The sequence below is a fragment of the Copadichromis virginalis genome, linkage group LG4, assembly GCF_057382275.1.
Source record: "Copadichromis virginalis isolate Kocher_CV1m ecotype Utaka linkage group LG4, C_Virginalis_male_GT1.1, whole genome shotgun sequence".
Lineage (NCBI taxonomy): Eukaryota > Metazoa > Chordata > Actinopteri > Cichliformes > Cichlidae > Copadichromis > Copadichromis virginalis.
In genome coordinates this window covers 22,260,297-22,277,258 of record NC_140621.1, presented here as the reverse complement: position 1 = coordinate 22,277,258, position 16,962 = coordinate 22,260,297, and the positions used below count along the sequence as shown (strand labels likewise).

The 16,962-nt window shown below is 41.8% G+C and overlaps 1 protein-coding gene across 1 annotated transcript in view; it reads right to left on the bottom strand.

Annotated features, from left to right (window-relative positions):
• dnaaf5 (dynein axonemal assembly factor 5) overlaps positions 1-15,562 on the bottom strand; it is a 30,979-nt gene extending 15,417 nt beyond the window's left edge. The window contains exons 1-8 of the mRNA XM_085454232.1: positions 14,991-15,562; positions 14,115-14,299; positions 13,851-13,975; positions 12,431-12,549; positions 10,744-10,976; positions 10,195-10,419; positions 6,544-6,687; positions 4,979-5,147 (exon numbers count right to left, since the gene is read on the bottom strand). Coding sequence (XP_085310358.1) covers positions 4,979-5,147; positions 6,544-6,687; positions 10,195-10,419; positions 10,744-10,976; positions 12,431-12,549; positions 13,851-13,975; positions 14,115-14,299; positions 14,991-15,555 — 1,765 coding nt within the window. The 5' untranslated portion in view covers positions 15,556-15,562. The remainder of the gene's footprint in view (positions 1-4,978; positions 5,148-6,543; positions 6,688-10,194; positions 10,420-10,743; positions 10,977-12,430; positions 12,550-13,850; positions 13,976-14,114; positions 14,300-14,990) is intronic.
• Between the last annotated feature and the right edge of the window lie 1,400 nt (positions 15,563-16,962).

The following is a 16,962-nucleotide window of genomic DNA, read 5'->3' as shown; positions in this document are numbered from 1 at the left end:
ATTTTAATCACTAGGCCACCATATGCCATAGGCTCCATTTATTTATGCAAGGACAAGGACAAAGCTATTCCAGGTCTACCTGCTACCTTTGTAATGCAGATGTTTGCAAAAGAACTGGGTGAATTTGTGACAGTGGGGACAGTAAGTATTAAAAAAAGGCTCATTGGTGTACCTCAATATGACCTCAAAACACCTCAAAGCCTTCGCCAAAGGCATACTGAATGTTTTTTTTAATCCAGTGATGGCAAAAACATGACTGTACCCATCTGAACTTCAGTATCTCACTTTAATATATAAACTTTGATACACCACCACCTGACACCATGTGAATATGTAAGGGGAAACTCTGTGGATAGACATGCACAGTGGCACTGCACCCTTAAAATGAAAAGGTTTGTATACGGTATAAAGCTAAAAAACAAATTAAAGTAGTGTAATGCGGCTTCAAAACACAATAAAAGTTCATTTCTATGCCATTTAAAATTCAAGCACTGATTTGGAGGGACAGAATATTCAAACTTGATTTTCACATTTAAAAAAAAACTTAGACTGCCTTTATAAAATGTGTGCAACAGTGGAGAGTGGACAAAAAGGTGGGGACAGAGAGTTAGGGGAAGACACGCATCAAAGGTCACCAGATCGAACTCAAACCCCACCTGCTGCCTTGCAACCTATGCTCACCTGCCCACCCTGTGAGCTAAACTGGCGCCCTAGAAACAGATTTCTGATGAACACGAAAAAGCTGCTTTGCGCTGCCATATTTAATCAAATCTCCTGTGTTCTCATACCTTTCCTCAGACCAGCTGACTGTGCGTTCTGCATTTGGAAAGAAAAAAAAATAACGCACAGATGCACAATGGAAATTTCAGTGTCCAGAAAGACTGTTGTTCAGCCTAATTCTCGCATTACCAATATAACCATTATCACTACTTCAGCAGTGCTTAAACCTGGATTCTTCATCCAAAGGACTGAAGTTCATTCAGTCTTTCAGTCTTATTTTTACCCAACTACTAAATGCTAAATCCCTCCATAAAAAGCAACAGTGCTGGTTTTACAGAGAAATAATATATTTGCGTTTGTGAATTTTCTCAACAGGACTTTGTCAGGACAAAAAAGAAAAAAAAAAGCCCCTGTTTTTTGCTTTGTTCTTACCTTTTTAAAAGGCACTGACCATATTGTTGAGTTATTAAAAACCGTGGACTGGTGAGGCATTAACACTGAGTCAGAGGAAATGAGATGTAAGAAGATCTTTGTGCGCCACTGTTTTTATACAAATGTCTTTTACAGGAAAATGAGAAACTCACCGGGCAAATATCCCCAGTTACATTCATGCCTACGCACGCTTATCCACTTACAGTCTTGCAGCATGTTTACACAGCTATATATAGTGATCTCTCTATGTGTAATGAGCGATAAGTGTCCAAGCCCTGTTTGGACAGACAAACAGAGTTCATGACCTGTTTATACAGACACGAGTGGAGACGGAGGAAATCCTGACATGGCCCGGGGATGCTAGCCAGCGACATAAAAAGATATGGGAAAACAGGCAGGCCTTTTCCATCCAAAGGGAATTTGTGAATCAATCAAGAATGTGTTATTTAAGCAGAGGGAGCTCAAAATGACTACTGATGTGGCAAGGCAGAAACAGAATATTTTGATTATAAACAATTAAAAAACAGTCAGCATCTATTTTATCCTTTAACAAGAGAGAATGGGAGTGAGAGAGATTGTGAGTAATTGTGCCATACTACATACAAGCAGACATTCTGACACCAGCTGGAGAACAAAAGACTGAGGAGGATATGAGCAGGCAATAATTATTCCTGTCTCTTACAAACACAGATGGAGTGTTTGAAGAGCTGATGAGCAAGCAAAATGACCAATTCTCAGTTGTCATATCAACTACCGTCAATTGTCCAAAAGGGACCCAATTTTCCTGAATCACGTGGACATCAAACACAGTGATAAAACGATAACACGACTGTCTGTTTTGCTGCCCGTAGCAAAGTCCTTGGGATGTGTTAATAGAACATCTGCAAGAATGAAGCGAAGCTTAACCCTGGAAAACATTTTGTGCAGTTCTGCTTTTTATTTCATGCTATTTTGGCTGTGCTGAATTAACATAGCTCATATTTGCAAGACAATATATTTTATTTATTTCTTTTATTTTAGAATTGTTGTCTCAGTTCCTTAAATTAGCTTAAAATGGCTAAGCAACGCAAAAACCTCCACATTTCATCCTCAGCCCCCCCCCCCCAAAATGCCCCACTGAAAATACAATTTTTGATCCCGCATTTATCTTGACATCAACTAACAAATTTCTTTATGTTAGGATTTTATTTTGGACCGCTCTTAAATTTTTATATTTGCCCACCAGGTGGCGCTACTTTTTACAATTCAAAGCATGCAGTAAAATTTCAGAGTTTTTTTTCTGTTTCCCTCAAGGATGCCTTGCTACTGAAATCATAAGTGTGTCCAGGTATTGATGTTAAATTATGGTTTGTGTGTGTGTGTGTGTGTGTGTGTGTGTGTGTGTGTGTGTGTGTGTGTGTGTGTGTGTGTGTGTGTGTGAGAGTGCGTACCAAGTTTACACATCTTTGTGGGGACCAAAAATTGGAATTTTACTATACTTGTAGGGACCAACAGCCCTTATGGGGACAATCCCCACGAGTTTGAAGGCATTTTTGAGAATCAAAATGTGGTTTAAGTGTCAGGGTTAGAGTTTGGCTAAGGGTTAGGCATTCATTTTTTATAGTTAGGAGTAGGGTAAGCATTATGTCAATTAGATATCCCCAGTAAATGATAAGTAACTTTACAGAGCTTCAAAGATGTCTCAGCAGCAAGAACAAAAAAAAAAAGAAAAAAATAATTGACTTTTTTGAAAATTTGGTTCTTGCTCAGGCAGTTTATGCAGCTGCACTGCAGCCATGGTTAGAAGTATGAACAGTACCTCATCCTCCTCTGAGCACTCTGAGGCTGACGTGGAGGCCTCAGAGGTAGAAACAGACGCAGTGACAGGTTGGACCTCTCCATCTCCATATTTTGGTTATCCCCATATTTTGTCTCCCACAAAGACTGCAATGCCCTGCTACATCCCAGGAGCCAGAGGTTTGACCCCAGGACCGACACACCCTGCCACCAGCTATGCACTGGTGCTGACGGATGAAATCCTGCAGCAAATTGTGGTTATGAGAACCTGAAAGGAAGAACTGCTTATGTAGAGATGCTCATGTTGGATGGTGTTTATAGGTCAAAAAAAAAAATCAGTTCCAATCTGCAGGGTGCTGCTGCAAGCCCCTTTCATCAGCAAATGTAAGGGCAGTGTGACCTTTGCACAGACAGAAAGAGAAGAGCTGGCAGCACCACGTGGAACGCATATAATACTTTTACAGCCATTTGTTTGTGGAAAGGTGGTATTATTTTCATTAGGATGAGTTAAAAAAAACAAAAACAAAACAAATCTGACTCTGTATTAAAAATAAAAATGGATGAAAATAAATAAATATAATGACAATATAATCCTTGAAATGTAGTTTATTTTATTAGTTTGTTTGTTTTTTTCAATTAAAAAAAAGAGTGGAGCTGTGCAAACATAATGGCCTTTAAAGGGTTAAAAAAAAAAAGAATGATTAATCATCTTTTATACATTTCAGGCTGAAGTAGTTTTAGAAGACTGAGTCATTTAAAGTACAAATTATAATATATAATTTATATAATTTATATATAATATTTCTACAGCGGTTTTTGGGAAAGTGGCATTTTGTCGCTTTAGGGTAAAAAGAGTCCGTTTTTTTAAGGCTCATCTAAAGATGAAAGCATTATTCAATATGAAAACAAAACACACCTTTACACAGACACGCACATGGACACACAAACACTGAGCTTCAAAGTGTCCTTGATCCAGGAGAAGGTCAAGAACAGGCAGCTTTGCTGCTGTTTGATGTAGTGACCTGCACAGGGATCACTGGACTTAGAGTGGACTGGTCAGTAAGTGTGTGAGAGTCTGTGAAAGAGTAAAAGAGAGAGAGCACGTGTGTGAGTGTGTGTGTGAGAGAGAGGGGGGGGGGGGGGAGGATTATGAGGGGGGGGACCCAGCTGCCCAGTCAATTAGAAAGGGAGTAGTGAGATGGAGAAAGAGATGGAGATAAAAGCGTGGTGCAGGGAGGTGGTGATGATAGAGGGTTTTATAGGATAAAGGGGCGCAAAGAGAAGTCTCAGAACCAAACCGAGGGTCACAGCTTTTAACCCTCTGTGTCATCCACATACACACACTCTAACTGCTTTACAAACAGAAGGGAAGACAGAGATGTACAAAAGTCAGGAAGCCAAATTCTCTCCTGTGTGGACAGTCACTCACAGGGATTGATCTTAGACAGTGACACAGTATGCGCTGCCTTGGGAACTGTCAGGTATTAACTAGCATAATTTTTTTATCCTTAACATTCAACTATCGACATGGATTGTGCCGACAGCACTGACATCTGCTCTGACTGCTGAGATTAGGACCTCTCCAGCTTCTCTCAGGAGGAGTTGGGACCAGCAAGAACCAATGAGAGGTGGTAGGATGTGTTTTCATGATTCCTCCTGCTTCTGTGCATGCAGGACAAAGACAACAATACAAACCAAACTCCCCAAAAACCCAAAGCTATCCCAACTATTTGTGCAGTAAAGCGTATGTGCTGCCTTCAATATGGACTACATGTGAGGGACAAATAACTTTATTCTTAAAATATGATGTAGTAGATCATGTCCGAACAAGCTGAAAAATTACTACCACATGAGGTGGACGTGAACCTGCTCAAACTGATGGATGTAGTGATTTTCTTCATGTGGCAATTCGAAGTACCCATGTCTTAAAAACCTTACTGCATATTTTTTTCCTCCACTTTTACCACTGTAGAGTCTATACATGCAAAGACTTCAGCACCTGCAGTATAAAGTGGCTACATCTTGCACACATACAAGCTTCAGCTCTCACCTGATTGTATGACTACGATATGCAGCTGAAGTCTCTCTGGGGAGTAACTGGACCAGGTGTTGACAGAGGCAGACAGCCAGTCCAGCAGCTGGCCCATATGTTGTCTATAGAGCTCCATCACCGAGTCCAAGCCCTGCACCTTACACAAGAACTGCACACTCTCCAACGCCTGAAGAAGAGAGGGGGTAGGTGGAGCAAAATTAAGTCAGCATAAGTTTAGACTGCAAGGTTTACTTGAAATCATGAAGTGTCTATAAAAAAATCAAAAATCAAACAACAAACAAACAAAAAAAGCAGAACTGAGCGGGAGTAAGGCTTAGCAAAGATGAGAGAAAAGTGATAAGAGAATTATTTCAGCTGAACAGCTACTGGTTTCCAATAATTTCAGGAATTCGGATGAGACACAAAAGCATCGTGTGAAGCCATGGGAAGAATAACAGAGCAGACATGACAGGGTCTCACACAGACAACCACTCAGAAACTAAAACATAGATACACAGGATGTCACAAAGGCACAGGAACCGCCAGTACATGCACACACACATCAATAAAGCTGAGCTCAGAGGAAAGGGAAAGAATGAAAGAAAAAAGGGATAGTAAATACTTAGCTGAGTTCTTATGGCAGGGAAACAGACCTATGGGGCACTTAATAATTCCCGTTGTAGTCCCTTAGGGATGGACGGGGACAGATACATTGTTTGAGTCACAAATCGGCTCTTTCAGAAGAGAGCCAGACAACCCTGAGCTGTCCGCTGATGGGAAAGACATGCCCCTTTTCTGGGAAAACAAGTTCTTCTTTTCCTCTGGGTCTGGGAATGCCCAAGGCCATTCTCACCATTCCTCTCTTTCTTAATCCATTCCTTCCCATCTCTTCTCTACTCACTGCTCCCTGTGTGAACATACACACTGATGCAGACAGACATAAACACACTGTCACACTGGTGGCCCATGTGGTGTCTGGTGAGCATCTGTGCCAGTTCCTTCCCGCTCCTCTCCCTATCATTACCCTACGATTGGCGACAAGAAGTTAGATGACATGTTGACCTCAGATGCCACTGGCTTCACTTGTCACTGGTCCTGTTTGTGCTTGGCATGTGGAGCCTGACCACAAGATGAGAGGTAATTTATTACCAGGATATGAGATGGCTTTTTTTCACCTGAGAAGGCTTTATGGAACTAAACGGGGCTTCACTTCTGACACAAACCTGTGTCACAAGTGCAACACAACTCATCCCTCTCCACCCCTATTTCTGTCCGTTTCTTTCATTCTCCACCTTTCCCCCGCCTCCTTTCCACAAAGACTGGATTTAAAGTTCCACTCCAAAGGTGCAATTTCAGCTCCCGTGGCTAAGTGGGTAATTATACAGTTTGAGCCCATGTAAATGCTTACATTCCTCGAATAGCTCTCGTGTCATAAAACCTGCTTACCTTTCTAGTAAAAAAAATTAAAGGGGAAAAACAACAAGTGAAGGGGAAAATTGTGTAATTTCAGAGCAAAATATAGACGAGAGCTGCAGGAAGGATGGATCTGGATCTGTGACTTCATGATGTGGATGTTTTCTCACCTTTTCGCTCAGCTGTGGCTCAGTGGAGAAGCTCTGGACAGCGATGAGCACTTGGAGCAGCTGCAGGCTCCCTGAGCTGCAGTCTGACTCACACTGATGCAGCAGCACATCCACACACGCCAGCAACTGCTCCAAGTACATAACCTGTGAGGCGTGGTAGGAATGCATTATTATTAAGACGGTCTTTTCTTTGTGAATTCTAAGAAGCAATCCCGCTTTTTTAACCTGGTGACATCATTCTGGAACAACTAAATGGCCGCTTGTCTCATGTTTCCTACCAGTAATAACAGATGAACAAGATACACAGTAACACAGAGTGAGAACGTTTTTCCCCTCATCTGAAAACACACAAGTGTGTGTGCGATTGCTGACACTTGTCAGGCAGTGTTGTGGTGAGCTCATGTTTAGACAAAGACCTGCAGGTCAGACTAATTTCCATGCCATCACTGGGACCGTGGCCCTTTTTTCCCCTTGTTTTCACACAGCCTGTCATTAGGGTGTCAAGGGGGTAGAGTTAGAAGGAGAGTGAGGGGTGGAAGGTGTAAGTGTGATTGAGAGTGTGTGATTTTGTATGAGTTGTTAAGAGGAAGAATGCCCTCCAGGTGTTTGCTTTGGTCTGCAGGAAGACCGGTTGGGTTTTGAAATGGTTTTGGTGGTAGTTGGCTGACTAGCACTAGGTGGTGCACTCTCTTTTCCCAAATTTGAATCTTGGGATTAATTTCCAAGCAATCAGGGGTTACAGCAAAGTCATATAGCAATGCAAAAATAGACTAGAACAAACACTTAAACACAACTTGCCTGCTGCACCATACACCGGTCTTTGAATGCATTTCTCATGTCATTGACCAGGGTGGGGGATCCCTTCTTATGACTGAGCTTTTCACTGGGACATACACACAGCAGGGGCACCAGGGAAGCAGTACTGGAAATAACGCGGCACACACATTCAGATGCTGCATATTAAACATTCGCAGAAAACAACGATTAGGGCTGGCCGAGAGTGAGGGAGCGGAAAAAGTGGTGCGGTGTAATGACTAGGTGGACACCTGGAGCAGGTCGAGATACACCTGGTTTTATTGGTCTGGGCACGTTCCAGGGGCCCTCATCACCTCGCGTACGTGCATCTGTCCACCGCTGGATGCATCACTTACGATACTCCTCTTTAAGAAGCTATACTAGGACCTGGAATTTCTATCCAATGGGGAACCCCACCCCACTCCACCAACAGCTACCGACATTGCTATAGAAACAGAAAAACAAACACTGGGAGTAGATGCAATATCGACCCTTTGCAGTGAACTGAAAGTTGCTCTTATGCCTTTTTTGCACTCTTTGTCTGCCCTTCAGTTGAGCAGTGAGCGGTACCCAGCTGTTGCTGATGGCAAGGTGCATGCACACAGGAGACTCGCTAATGTATGAAAGTACGCTTGCTTGTTCAGCAGAATAGTTGATGTTGCGACATTGTGAAGCTTCTCCGTGTGCAGACAAGATGAAAAGACCTTTCTTCTAAATCCTGGCTGTGAAACTCACAGAGCTCTTCCAGCTCTAACTATCTTTACCAATCCACACCAGCCCTGCAGACGTGCTGATGTCTCTATCACCATGGCAGCCTAAAACACAGGGACACCACAGCTGTGAAAGGTGTGTATGATATGATCCACTGCGGCCATGTGGGAGTCATAAGAAAACATAAATTTCACATCTGAACACGGTGGCTTCTTTAACCACCCTCTTTCATGTCCGCTCAAGCTCCTGAAATCATCTTCAATTTATAACCAAAAGTTTTTTTGTTTTTCCACGAAGCATCTGTCATTTATTTTTGTGAGTCGTCCCACCCCCCCTTTCTCAAAATAAAGAAAAGAAAACACAGCTGAAAGAGCCTGTGAGGTTATGTCGTGCAGAAGCATCATATATCAGCTCCTTACAGGGCCTTCAAGTCTGCCTACGCTCACTTTGAAGTTTATTTATATTTAATTTCTTAACAGGCTTCATTGTGTTCAAGTCAGACTTCACCTTCTCCTTTTTCTCTGCCTCTTGTTCAGGTGCCACATAACTCTCTGAAGACTGCACTTATATTTTAAAGTCCTTTAAATGTCTATATTTATAAAAAAAATTAAGAATAAAATAAGGTTCTGAGTGTGCCTTACTTTCTATGCTGCCATTGTGCCTGCAGCTGAACAAACTTTTATCCAATAATAATCAAAAGCAGGTCAATCTAAAAGGTATTTGGCATTTTAGCGCAGAGAGATCACCGGCATCCTGAACGCAGGTGGTCCTGTCTCCGTTGGTGTTATTTACAGCTACACGGAGATCTGGCCCGTCTCCATGCTATGAACTCTGCCTGTTGTCAAAGAATGTTGCAGGTGCTTTGTCTCTGCCACCTCCCCTGAGCAGTGCTCTGTGCTTTGCCCTCAGAAACAGTGGAAGAGACTGACAGAGTAAGATAGATGGAGAGACAGACAGAGAGGAAGCAGAGGTCTCCCTGCATCTGTGCGACAGCATGTGACTGTCCCATCCGGTTAATTCTTTTTCTGGTTGACCCCACCAGACAGCAACGAGGGAGGACAGAAGGAGGTCAGTTTCCGTATTCATTTATCACCAGCCTTGACCAGTCAGGCTTTGAAATTTCAGGGATTCCTTGAATGGCATGGCTGAACTGCAGTCTGGCGCTAGGAGCTCGCCTGGCTATTAAAAAAACAAAAAGAAAAAACCAAAGCCTTTGCGTTGCCTTGCCTGCTCAGAGGGGTCACAGCAGTCATCCTGGGGTCACATGAATTAGTGATTTTTTGTTATTATTATCTCAAGGAGGAAATTCTTGCAGGGCACTATGAGAAGGGATGGGGTCATGTAGGTCCATATAGGTAGGCCCGTCGTGCGGTTATCTGGCAGACAACTGTTATTGTGAAAGGGAAACATATTTGGCGCTAGAGGAAAAGAGGCATGGAAATGTCTGCTCCGCACACGATAGGAATTTTCCTCTTATTTACAAAGAAAGCCCAAATGTATTTCAGTCACAGTTCATAGCTGCGATTGAGCAGAGGCGGTGCCATCAAAGTGCAATGCTAGATTTGAAAAACACCATGTGGCCCTGAGTGTCACCTTAACAGACTTGGCATTTTGGAGAATTCCTCCACAGTGAACCTCCTGAACTCACCCCATACAGTAGAGCTATTGAAAAGCCTTGAAGACTTTCACCTTATCATCAAACTTATTTCCATAACGGACAAATTACACCAGAAATATATACAGTAGACGATTGCTGCAAAGTCACTGCCAATAATAAGAGCGCTAAGGTACACAGAGAAAGCAGAAAATGACCCTTTATGACACTGCCAAGATCATCTAACATGACTTTAAGAGAAACAGCTGGTGCACACAGACTAGCTGGGATGGGGAAAATCAAAACATGGCTTCCTGTGAGGGAAGGTAAGCTGTCATCAAAACAAGTGTGATTTTAATGTTTTAACTTTTTCAACGTGTCCCTCCCTTACCAGTAAACTTCATACTGGAAATCAGCTAAAAAACAGTAAGAGAATGTGTTTGTAGTGGGCGAGCAGGAGGTACATGGCATTACTGGAAGAACACTCATACTCAGGTAAATAAGTTCAAAACAGGCCAACCACAACGAAACCCGAGCTTCCCTCTGCTGACCTGTTGATATCCCTGGCACACATCGGGCTGGGCCAGAGCGTTGGCGACCTGCTGGATGTGTGGTTTAAGGAGGGGCCTGGAGCATCCTCCGAGCACGGCAGCCAGGACCATGAGGGGGGCCCAAGGGTGGGAGGAAGAGTGTGGGCTGGCCACGTGATCCAGCAGCAGTTTGAGGAAAACAGGTGGAGGGACAAAGGTCCCTATCAGTTTAGCAGCTGCCAGACACTGAAGGTGGAAACAGAGAGGAAGAGAGTCAAGAGCAGAGACCTGAGGGAGTGTCAAGGATGATGAGTTTTCCACACATCAAAGATCAGCGTAATCCTCATATGCAAACAGGTGCATCCCAAGTCCTTGAGCCCTGATTGGCCCAGTTCAAATATAGAAGCATGTTTAGACTGACATGAAGAATAACTGCTGACTCAGAAGAAACAGTGCTATTTTACAGTATGTGCAGATGTGAAATTTACTGAATTCCACATTTAAAACAATCAAAGAAAAAAATCTTTTAAAAAGTGATGTATAATGTGCTCTACTTCTCTGGTTACTCACATTGTTGACTACGTCCCTCTCACTATCTGTGCAGGCCCGATAGAGGGTCGCCAATAGGGCCGGCAGGTGCTGGATGCAATGGTCCTCGGCGTGGAGCAGCAGCACTGAGAGAAGCTGAGAGGTCTTAACCCGCGTTGGCACCAGCCAATCGGTCACATCGTGTGTGATAGCCGGTACCAGCTTCCCCAGATTTCTCACAACCAGCTCTCTGCAGCCTAACCCTGGACGCTCCACTGCAAGAGAAATTGAAAAATTCACCTAAGCATACTCTGCCACTGTTTGTAATCTGTATTTTCTTTGGAAAAACTCATGTTTTCCGTCTCATTCACTTAGCATTAAGATGGAGAGTTCCAACAGAAAATAGCGAGAGATTTGCTTTACAAATTTACTGAACACTCTCCAGGATGCTAGGTTGTGATCAAAAGTATCTCAAATATCACACTAATATAGATATCAAGACCCATAATCGAAAATATTTTCTGTTCAGAGTACATTGCATATGCTTAATTAATTTATGTGTAGTCTACGTGTGAAATCATTTTGTTACGCACATTGTTATGAACTATATGAATCCTTAAAAAGAGCATTTACAGCACAAGAAATGCCACTGATTCACATATTTTCAAAAGTGTGCTGAGTGGGCTCCACATTCTCTAGAAAACCCCCCAAAACCACTTTTTATGACTGAGATTCCGCCAAAAGGGGCTTGTCAGAGCAAGAGTTAACACTTTTCCATATAGCCTTCTACATTTCACTTTTGCTTGTCTTTCTTTTCACTAACCTGCCACCTTATTGCCCTTCTCCTATAGGCACACTAATGAGAGAGGAAGGGAGGACTAAAGGAAGCCAGAGATAAATCAGAGAAACACAACAGGACAAGACCAAACAAGGCCCTTTCTGGTTGTCTCTCACTGTTTGACAGTGACCTCTTCACACTGGGAGGCCCGGGAGATTTATGATCACAAGACAAAAATGGAAAGAAGGACAGAGAGAAACGTGCTCTTCCTTTCCTGTCGCCAGGCAGAACCAGTATTCATTCATACTGTCCCATGTGGAGCAGTGTACAGGATCTTCTTTTTAAAAATGCAGACTTGTGCAACCGAGCTGTGCACATATTTGTCCTGGCCCTCTAGGCAAACTGCAGGCCAACTATTGTGGCCATGTTTCAGGTTCATATTGCTACCAGGCCCGAGGCAAACACTAATCTTTCCAAGCCAGTACCTGCCTTGACAACAAAGCTGTCATAGACTGCATCATTTCTTCTTACTGTACATTATAACTATGAACAGCTGTAATAAAGAGACAAGATTTAGTGGAGTAGGGTGCAGCTATTACATTTAGCTTTACGCTGACATGCAGCTGCTTTAAGAACTTTGAGTCTAGACAAGAAAGTAAAACTCCATATACAGAAAACTTTCTAATCCCTTGTCTCACCACCTACGCGGAGTCGAGGTTGATGCATTACACCGATGCCACCCACTCCACAGCTTATTCTTGTCTTATTTACTAAGATCCCTTGATCACAAACAACAACAGCTTTTAGAACTACTGAGATGGAGAAAAATGTCAATGTCAAAGTTCACCATTCACTCTAGCTTGAACTCTTTACATTATTTACCAAAATACCCAACTGGATGACCACACTCCTTAAAAATTGTAGCATAGGGAAGAAACAACACCTTCAGACCTTCTGATGGGTAATGTGGAGGTGGAGTGAGAAGGAAGTCCATTTTGTCCTTGATGTCATCTTCATTCTCCTTCTCCCACTGTGCGCCTACCTGCTTCCACAGATCAACGGCTAGAAGTCTGAAAGAGGAAACGGAAAGATGAGAAATGAGAAATAATAGTATGGTCATTGTTGTTTGCACTATATTTCATATACATCTAGGTCCAGTGGATCATATGGCCACAGTCAGACAGTTTATATGTAAATGAAATATGTAAATGAAAGAGTGTAAAAACAGTACTGCATAACCAATTACAGCCATTTTTATACACACTTGAACCTGCATTTGGCAGCTGTACACTAGAACTCTAAATATGAGGAACAAATGATGTTTGTGCAAGTGAAGGGGGTTCTTCATTAGGCTGAAAAACCAAAATAAACATTATCAGCAAGCTGGCAAACACTTCAGAAATGACACTGACATTGTTCAGCTGAAAGGCCATAGAAGTCAACTAAAGCGCACCATGGCAGAATTCTTTCACTGGCTAAGAAAACATCTAACACAAAAACCCTCTTGAGGAGAAAGGTCTATCCTTGTTAAGGTTCCAAGAGCATGAAGCCCACATTAGCCTTTCCAAAAAAAACATCTAAACAGGCCCGCACAGTTCTGAGAAAATAATAATTTGGACACATGAAACCCAGATTAACTTTTACTGGAATGATGGGAAGAGATAAGTATGGAGGAGGAGAGAAACATAATTCAAAGCACACCACATAATCTGTCAAACAAAGTGGAGGTAGCGTTGTGGAATGGGCATGTATGACTACTAGTGTTTAGTAATCATGTGACTGCTGATAGAAGTAGCAGAGTGTATTTTACAGTGTACAGAGCTCTCTGCTCAGAGACTGATCAGACAACGCTTTGCAGTGCGAATGGATGATGAAACAAAGCAAACTGCAAAGCAAACTGCAAAGCAACCTAAGAGTTTCTCACTACAAAGAAATGGGATGTTCTTCAATGACCAAGTCAGGTCACCTGATCTCAACCCAACAGAGCATGCTTTTTCAGTTATTAAATACAGAAACGAATGCAGAGACCCACAAACAAGCAGCAACTGAACATAGCTGTAGTAAAGGTCTGACAATATATCTCAAGGGAAGACACAAAGCATTTGGTGTGTCCATTTGGTGTGTACAGTCAGTGACTCCAAAAGATTTTCACTCAAGTATTACAAACAAATATAAAATTTGTTAATTTATCAAATTGGAAATAGGAGAATGTGTATAAAAATGACTGTAATTCTTAACCCCCTAAAAAGCCTTGAATTAAAGTTGAAAACATCATGTTTGAATTAAAAGCCGCTGTGTTTGTGTAAAGAAATTGTGTCATGTAGTTTCTAAACAGGAAATTACACTACAGAATAAAACTGTGGACTTTAACCTTATTTCTGGGATCTCATCATTGATGATGCTGAGCAGGAGAGGGATGAGTTTGTGAAAATAAGAATATCTGTCTCTGAAGTGCAACAGCCAATCACCGACGACTGCAGTCACAGCTTTTCTCACCTGGATCCAAAGAGAGAATGATAGGGGGGCAAAATTCAGGATCTTCTAAACATAGACAAAATGGTTTTGAGTTTTAGGACAAAAATGTTAATCCATGGTCATGTTATTCCTGGAAGTTTTTCCCTCCAAAAAACTGAACCTGAGGTGAGTCGTCAAACAGTCTCTGCGCCAGGTGAGAGAGCACGTCATCCACTTTTTTCCCACTTCCATGCTGAATGACCGCCCCAGTGGCTTCGATGACAGAAACCCGTACCCGAGTGTGCTGATGAGCAATTGTCAACATGAGGGGCTTAATGAGACACTCGGCTTGCATGTGAAAGTGCTCTGAAGAGAGAGAAGGGAAAAGGATTGCAGTCCATTCAATTGTCTAACTGAAAGCTGGATCATGCAGTGATATAATACACAACTTATGATACATTATCAGACCAAGTACAGTGCTGTGAGAAGTATTTGCACTAATCCAGATTTATTTCCTCTTTTTTGGATACTTGTCAAACTTGGATGTTTCAGATCATCAAACAAATTTTAATATCAGACAAAGGTAACCTGAATAAATAGAAAGTGCATTTTAAAATGATAATTTCATTTACTAAGAAAAATAAGTAATTTAGGTAGAAAATTGAGCTTAATCACAGCCAATTAATGATTTAACCAGAAGCAAGCAATTCTTTTTCTCACAGGGCCAGGTAAGTTTAAATTGTTTTCCCCTTAATAAATGAAACCATCATTTACAAACAGCATTGTGCATTTACTCGGGTATTCTTTGTCTAATATTAACATTCATTTGACGATGTGAAACACGTCAGTGTGCCTACGGGATCTGTTCAGGCAAAACAAGCAACTACTGACTGCTCTAGTTGCCCAGCACAAAAACGTCACTCTTGCCATTTAATATAAGTGCGGAGGCACCTGCGCAGTACAGGAAAGAGAGCTGTTGGGCCCCAAACATGTCTGCGTGCTTCGAAACCATGGTAACCAGCTTTCTCCACAGCCACAACAAAACCCATTCACCAACCTGGCACACACTTCGCAAAGTTCACGGTGCACTTGCAGCTTTCACGTTTAACATCGGGGAAAGGGTCTACGATGGTTCTCTGCAGTATGTTGATCACTTCGCTCAGATAGGGTGCTAAATTCTTCCCGCACACTTCCACTATTAGAGTTAGCATTTCCACGGCCGACAGGCGAAGTTCCTCCGCCGGCTCCAGGATCTCCTTCTCCCCAAATCGCTGAGCCAAGCAGGGCATGAGATAAGGCAGCGATTCCTCCGGCTTCGGGACACATCGGATAAACTCTGTCAAAACCGCTATAGTAGTTTCTCTGCATCTTTCCATTGGGTCTGACAGGCATTTAAGGAGAGGCTTGATGAGGGAAGAAAAGACTTCCTGTAAGGCGCTGCTGGACAGTCCTTTATCAACCGTCTCCTTCTTGATCGCCTCCAGAGCTCTTTTTCTTGTCGCCTTGTTGTCTTCGTTCAGACAATTTAAATGTCGGGCGAGTCCTCTCAAAACTTCAGAGGAAGCATGCTCGTCTCCAGTCGCCATCGCCGCCATCTTGGCTGTCGTTATGGCAACCGGCATTCGCACGACAAACAAACGACTGCTTTACGATAGTTTCAGATTCAAAAATATGAAACTTTATTTACATTCGCAAACACAAGACTATCATGGTGGCATCTAGGGCTATTCAGATGTTTTCATATATTATTACAGCAGACAGAAGAGATGTTCCAATACAAACACAAATTAAAGAACAAAAAATAGAAATCAATAAAATAATAATAATAATAATAATAAAAAAACACTAAAACACACACACACACACACACACACACACACACACAAACACAACCCCCCCCCCCCCCCCCCAATTAAAAGTTCACCAAATTGCCAAAACAGAATGAAAATGACATACACAATGATTTTATTTCTCCCAGCTATACAAACTGTATATTCTGTAAATTAGCCAGGTTTGGCTTACAATTAAACTTACAATTGCGGTCAGACACTCATCATGGCCATAAATCTCATGGCTATTTGGAGATTTTAATGACTTCCTTAAACTGTTTGTTTTTCAGTGTTGGAATCCAATACAGTATACATTTATTTAGGATTTTCTCTAATCCATGCAGGTTCAAAAGTATACATACAGGCTCAAATACATACACTTGATAAGTGGTGCTGAAAGTACTGTGTCTTTAATTTGACATGGCCAAAGTCTATTAACTTCTCATCAGTGATCATGATGGACTGCTTATTTCTCTGACCAACACTCAAAACAACGGGAAAATCCACAGAACTCAGTGAAGATCTAAGAAGAATTGTAGATTTGCACAAGTTGGGAAGGTCTCTTGGAGCCAAATCTAAACAACTATGGGCAGAAATCTGTGCCATCAGAAACTGAATTTGAATAAGTTCAATTTGAATTTGAATTGCTCAGATTGAATCTGAATTGTAACTTGAATAAATGCTTTTGAAAACTGAATTTGAATTAGTCTACCGGTAATTTGAAATTGAATTTATGGTTTGAAAATGATCATCACTAAATTGAAATTGCATTTTATATTTTGAAAATGAATTGATTTGCTTTGAAACTGCATTTTATCCTTTAAAAATTCAGCTCTCGAATAATTTCAGTTTCACTTCTCACCATTCAGTTTCAGTTCTACAATTCAATTTCAGTTCCAAAATTCAGTTTTTTTGGACTTACATCCGGTTCCGGTTCAAGCGCAGATTAATAGAACTACTTTTACTAGCGGACCGAAAGTGTTACTGACGGGAATCTACAGCATGTTGAGCTGAATTAAGACTTCAGAAGTCATTCGTCATGTCGAATGACCAGCGGATAAACTCTCAGGTTGGTAATAAATGTATTACATGTATAAGAACAAGCGTCATGTTAACAAATGATAGCCATAAGGTAACTTTTGTGCTTATTGTAGCTGTTAGCTAAAAACGCTAATTTAGCGTAGTTTGCCCTGAATTCAG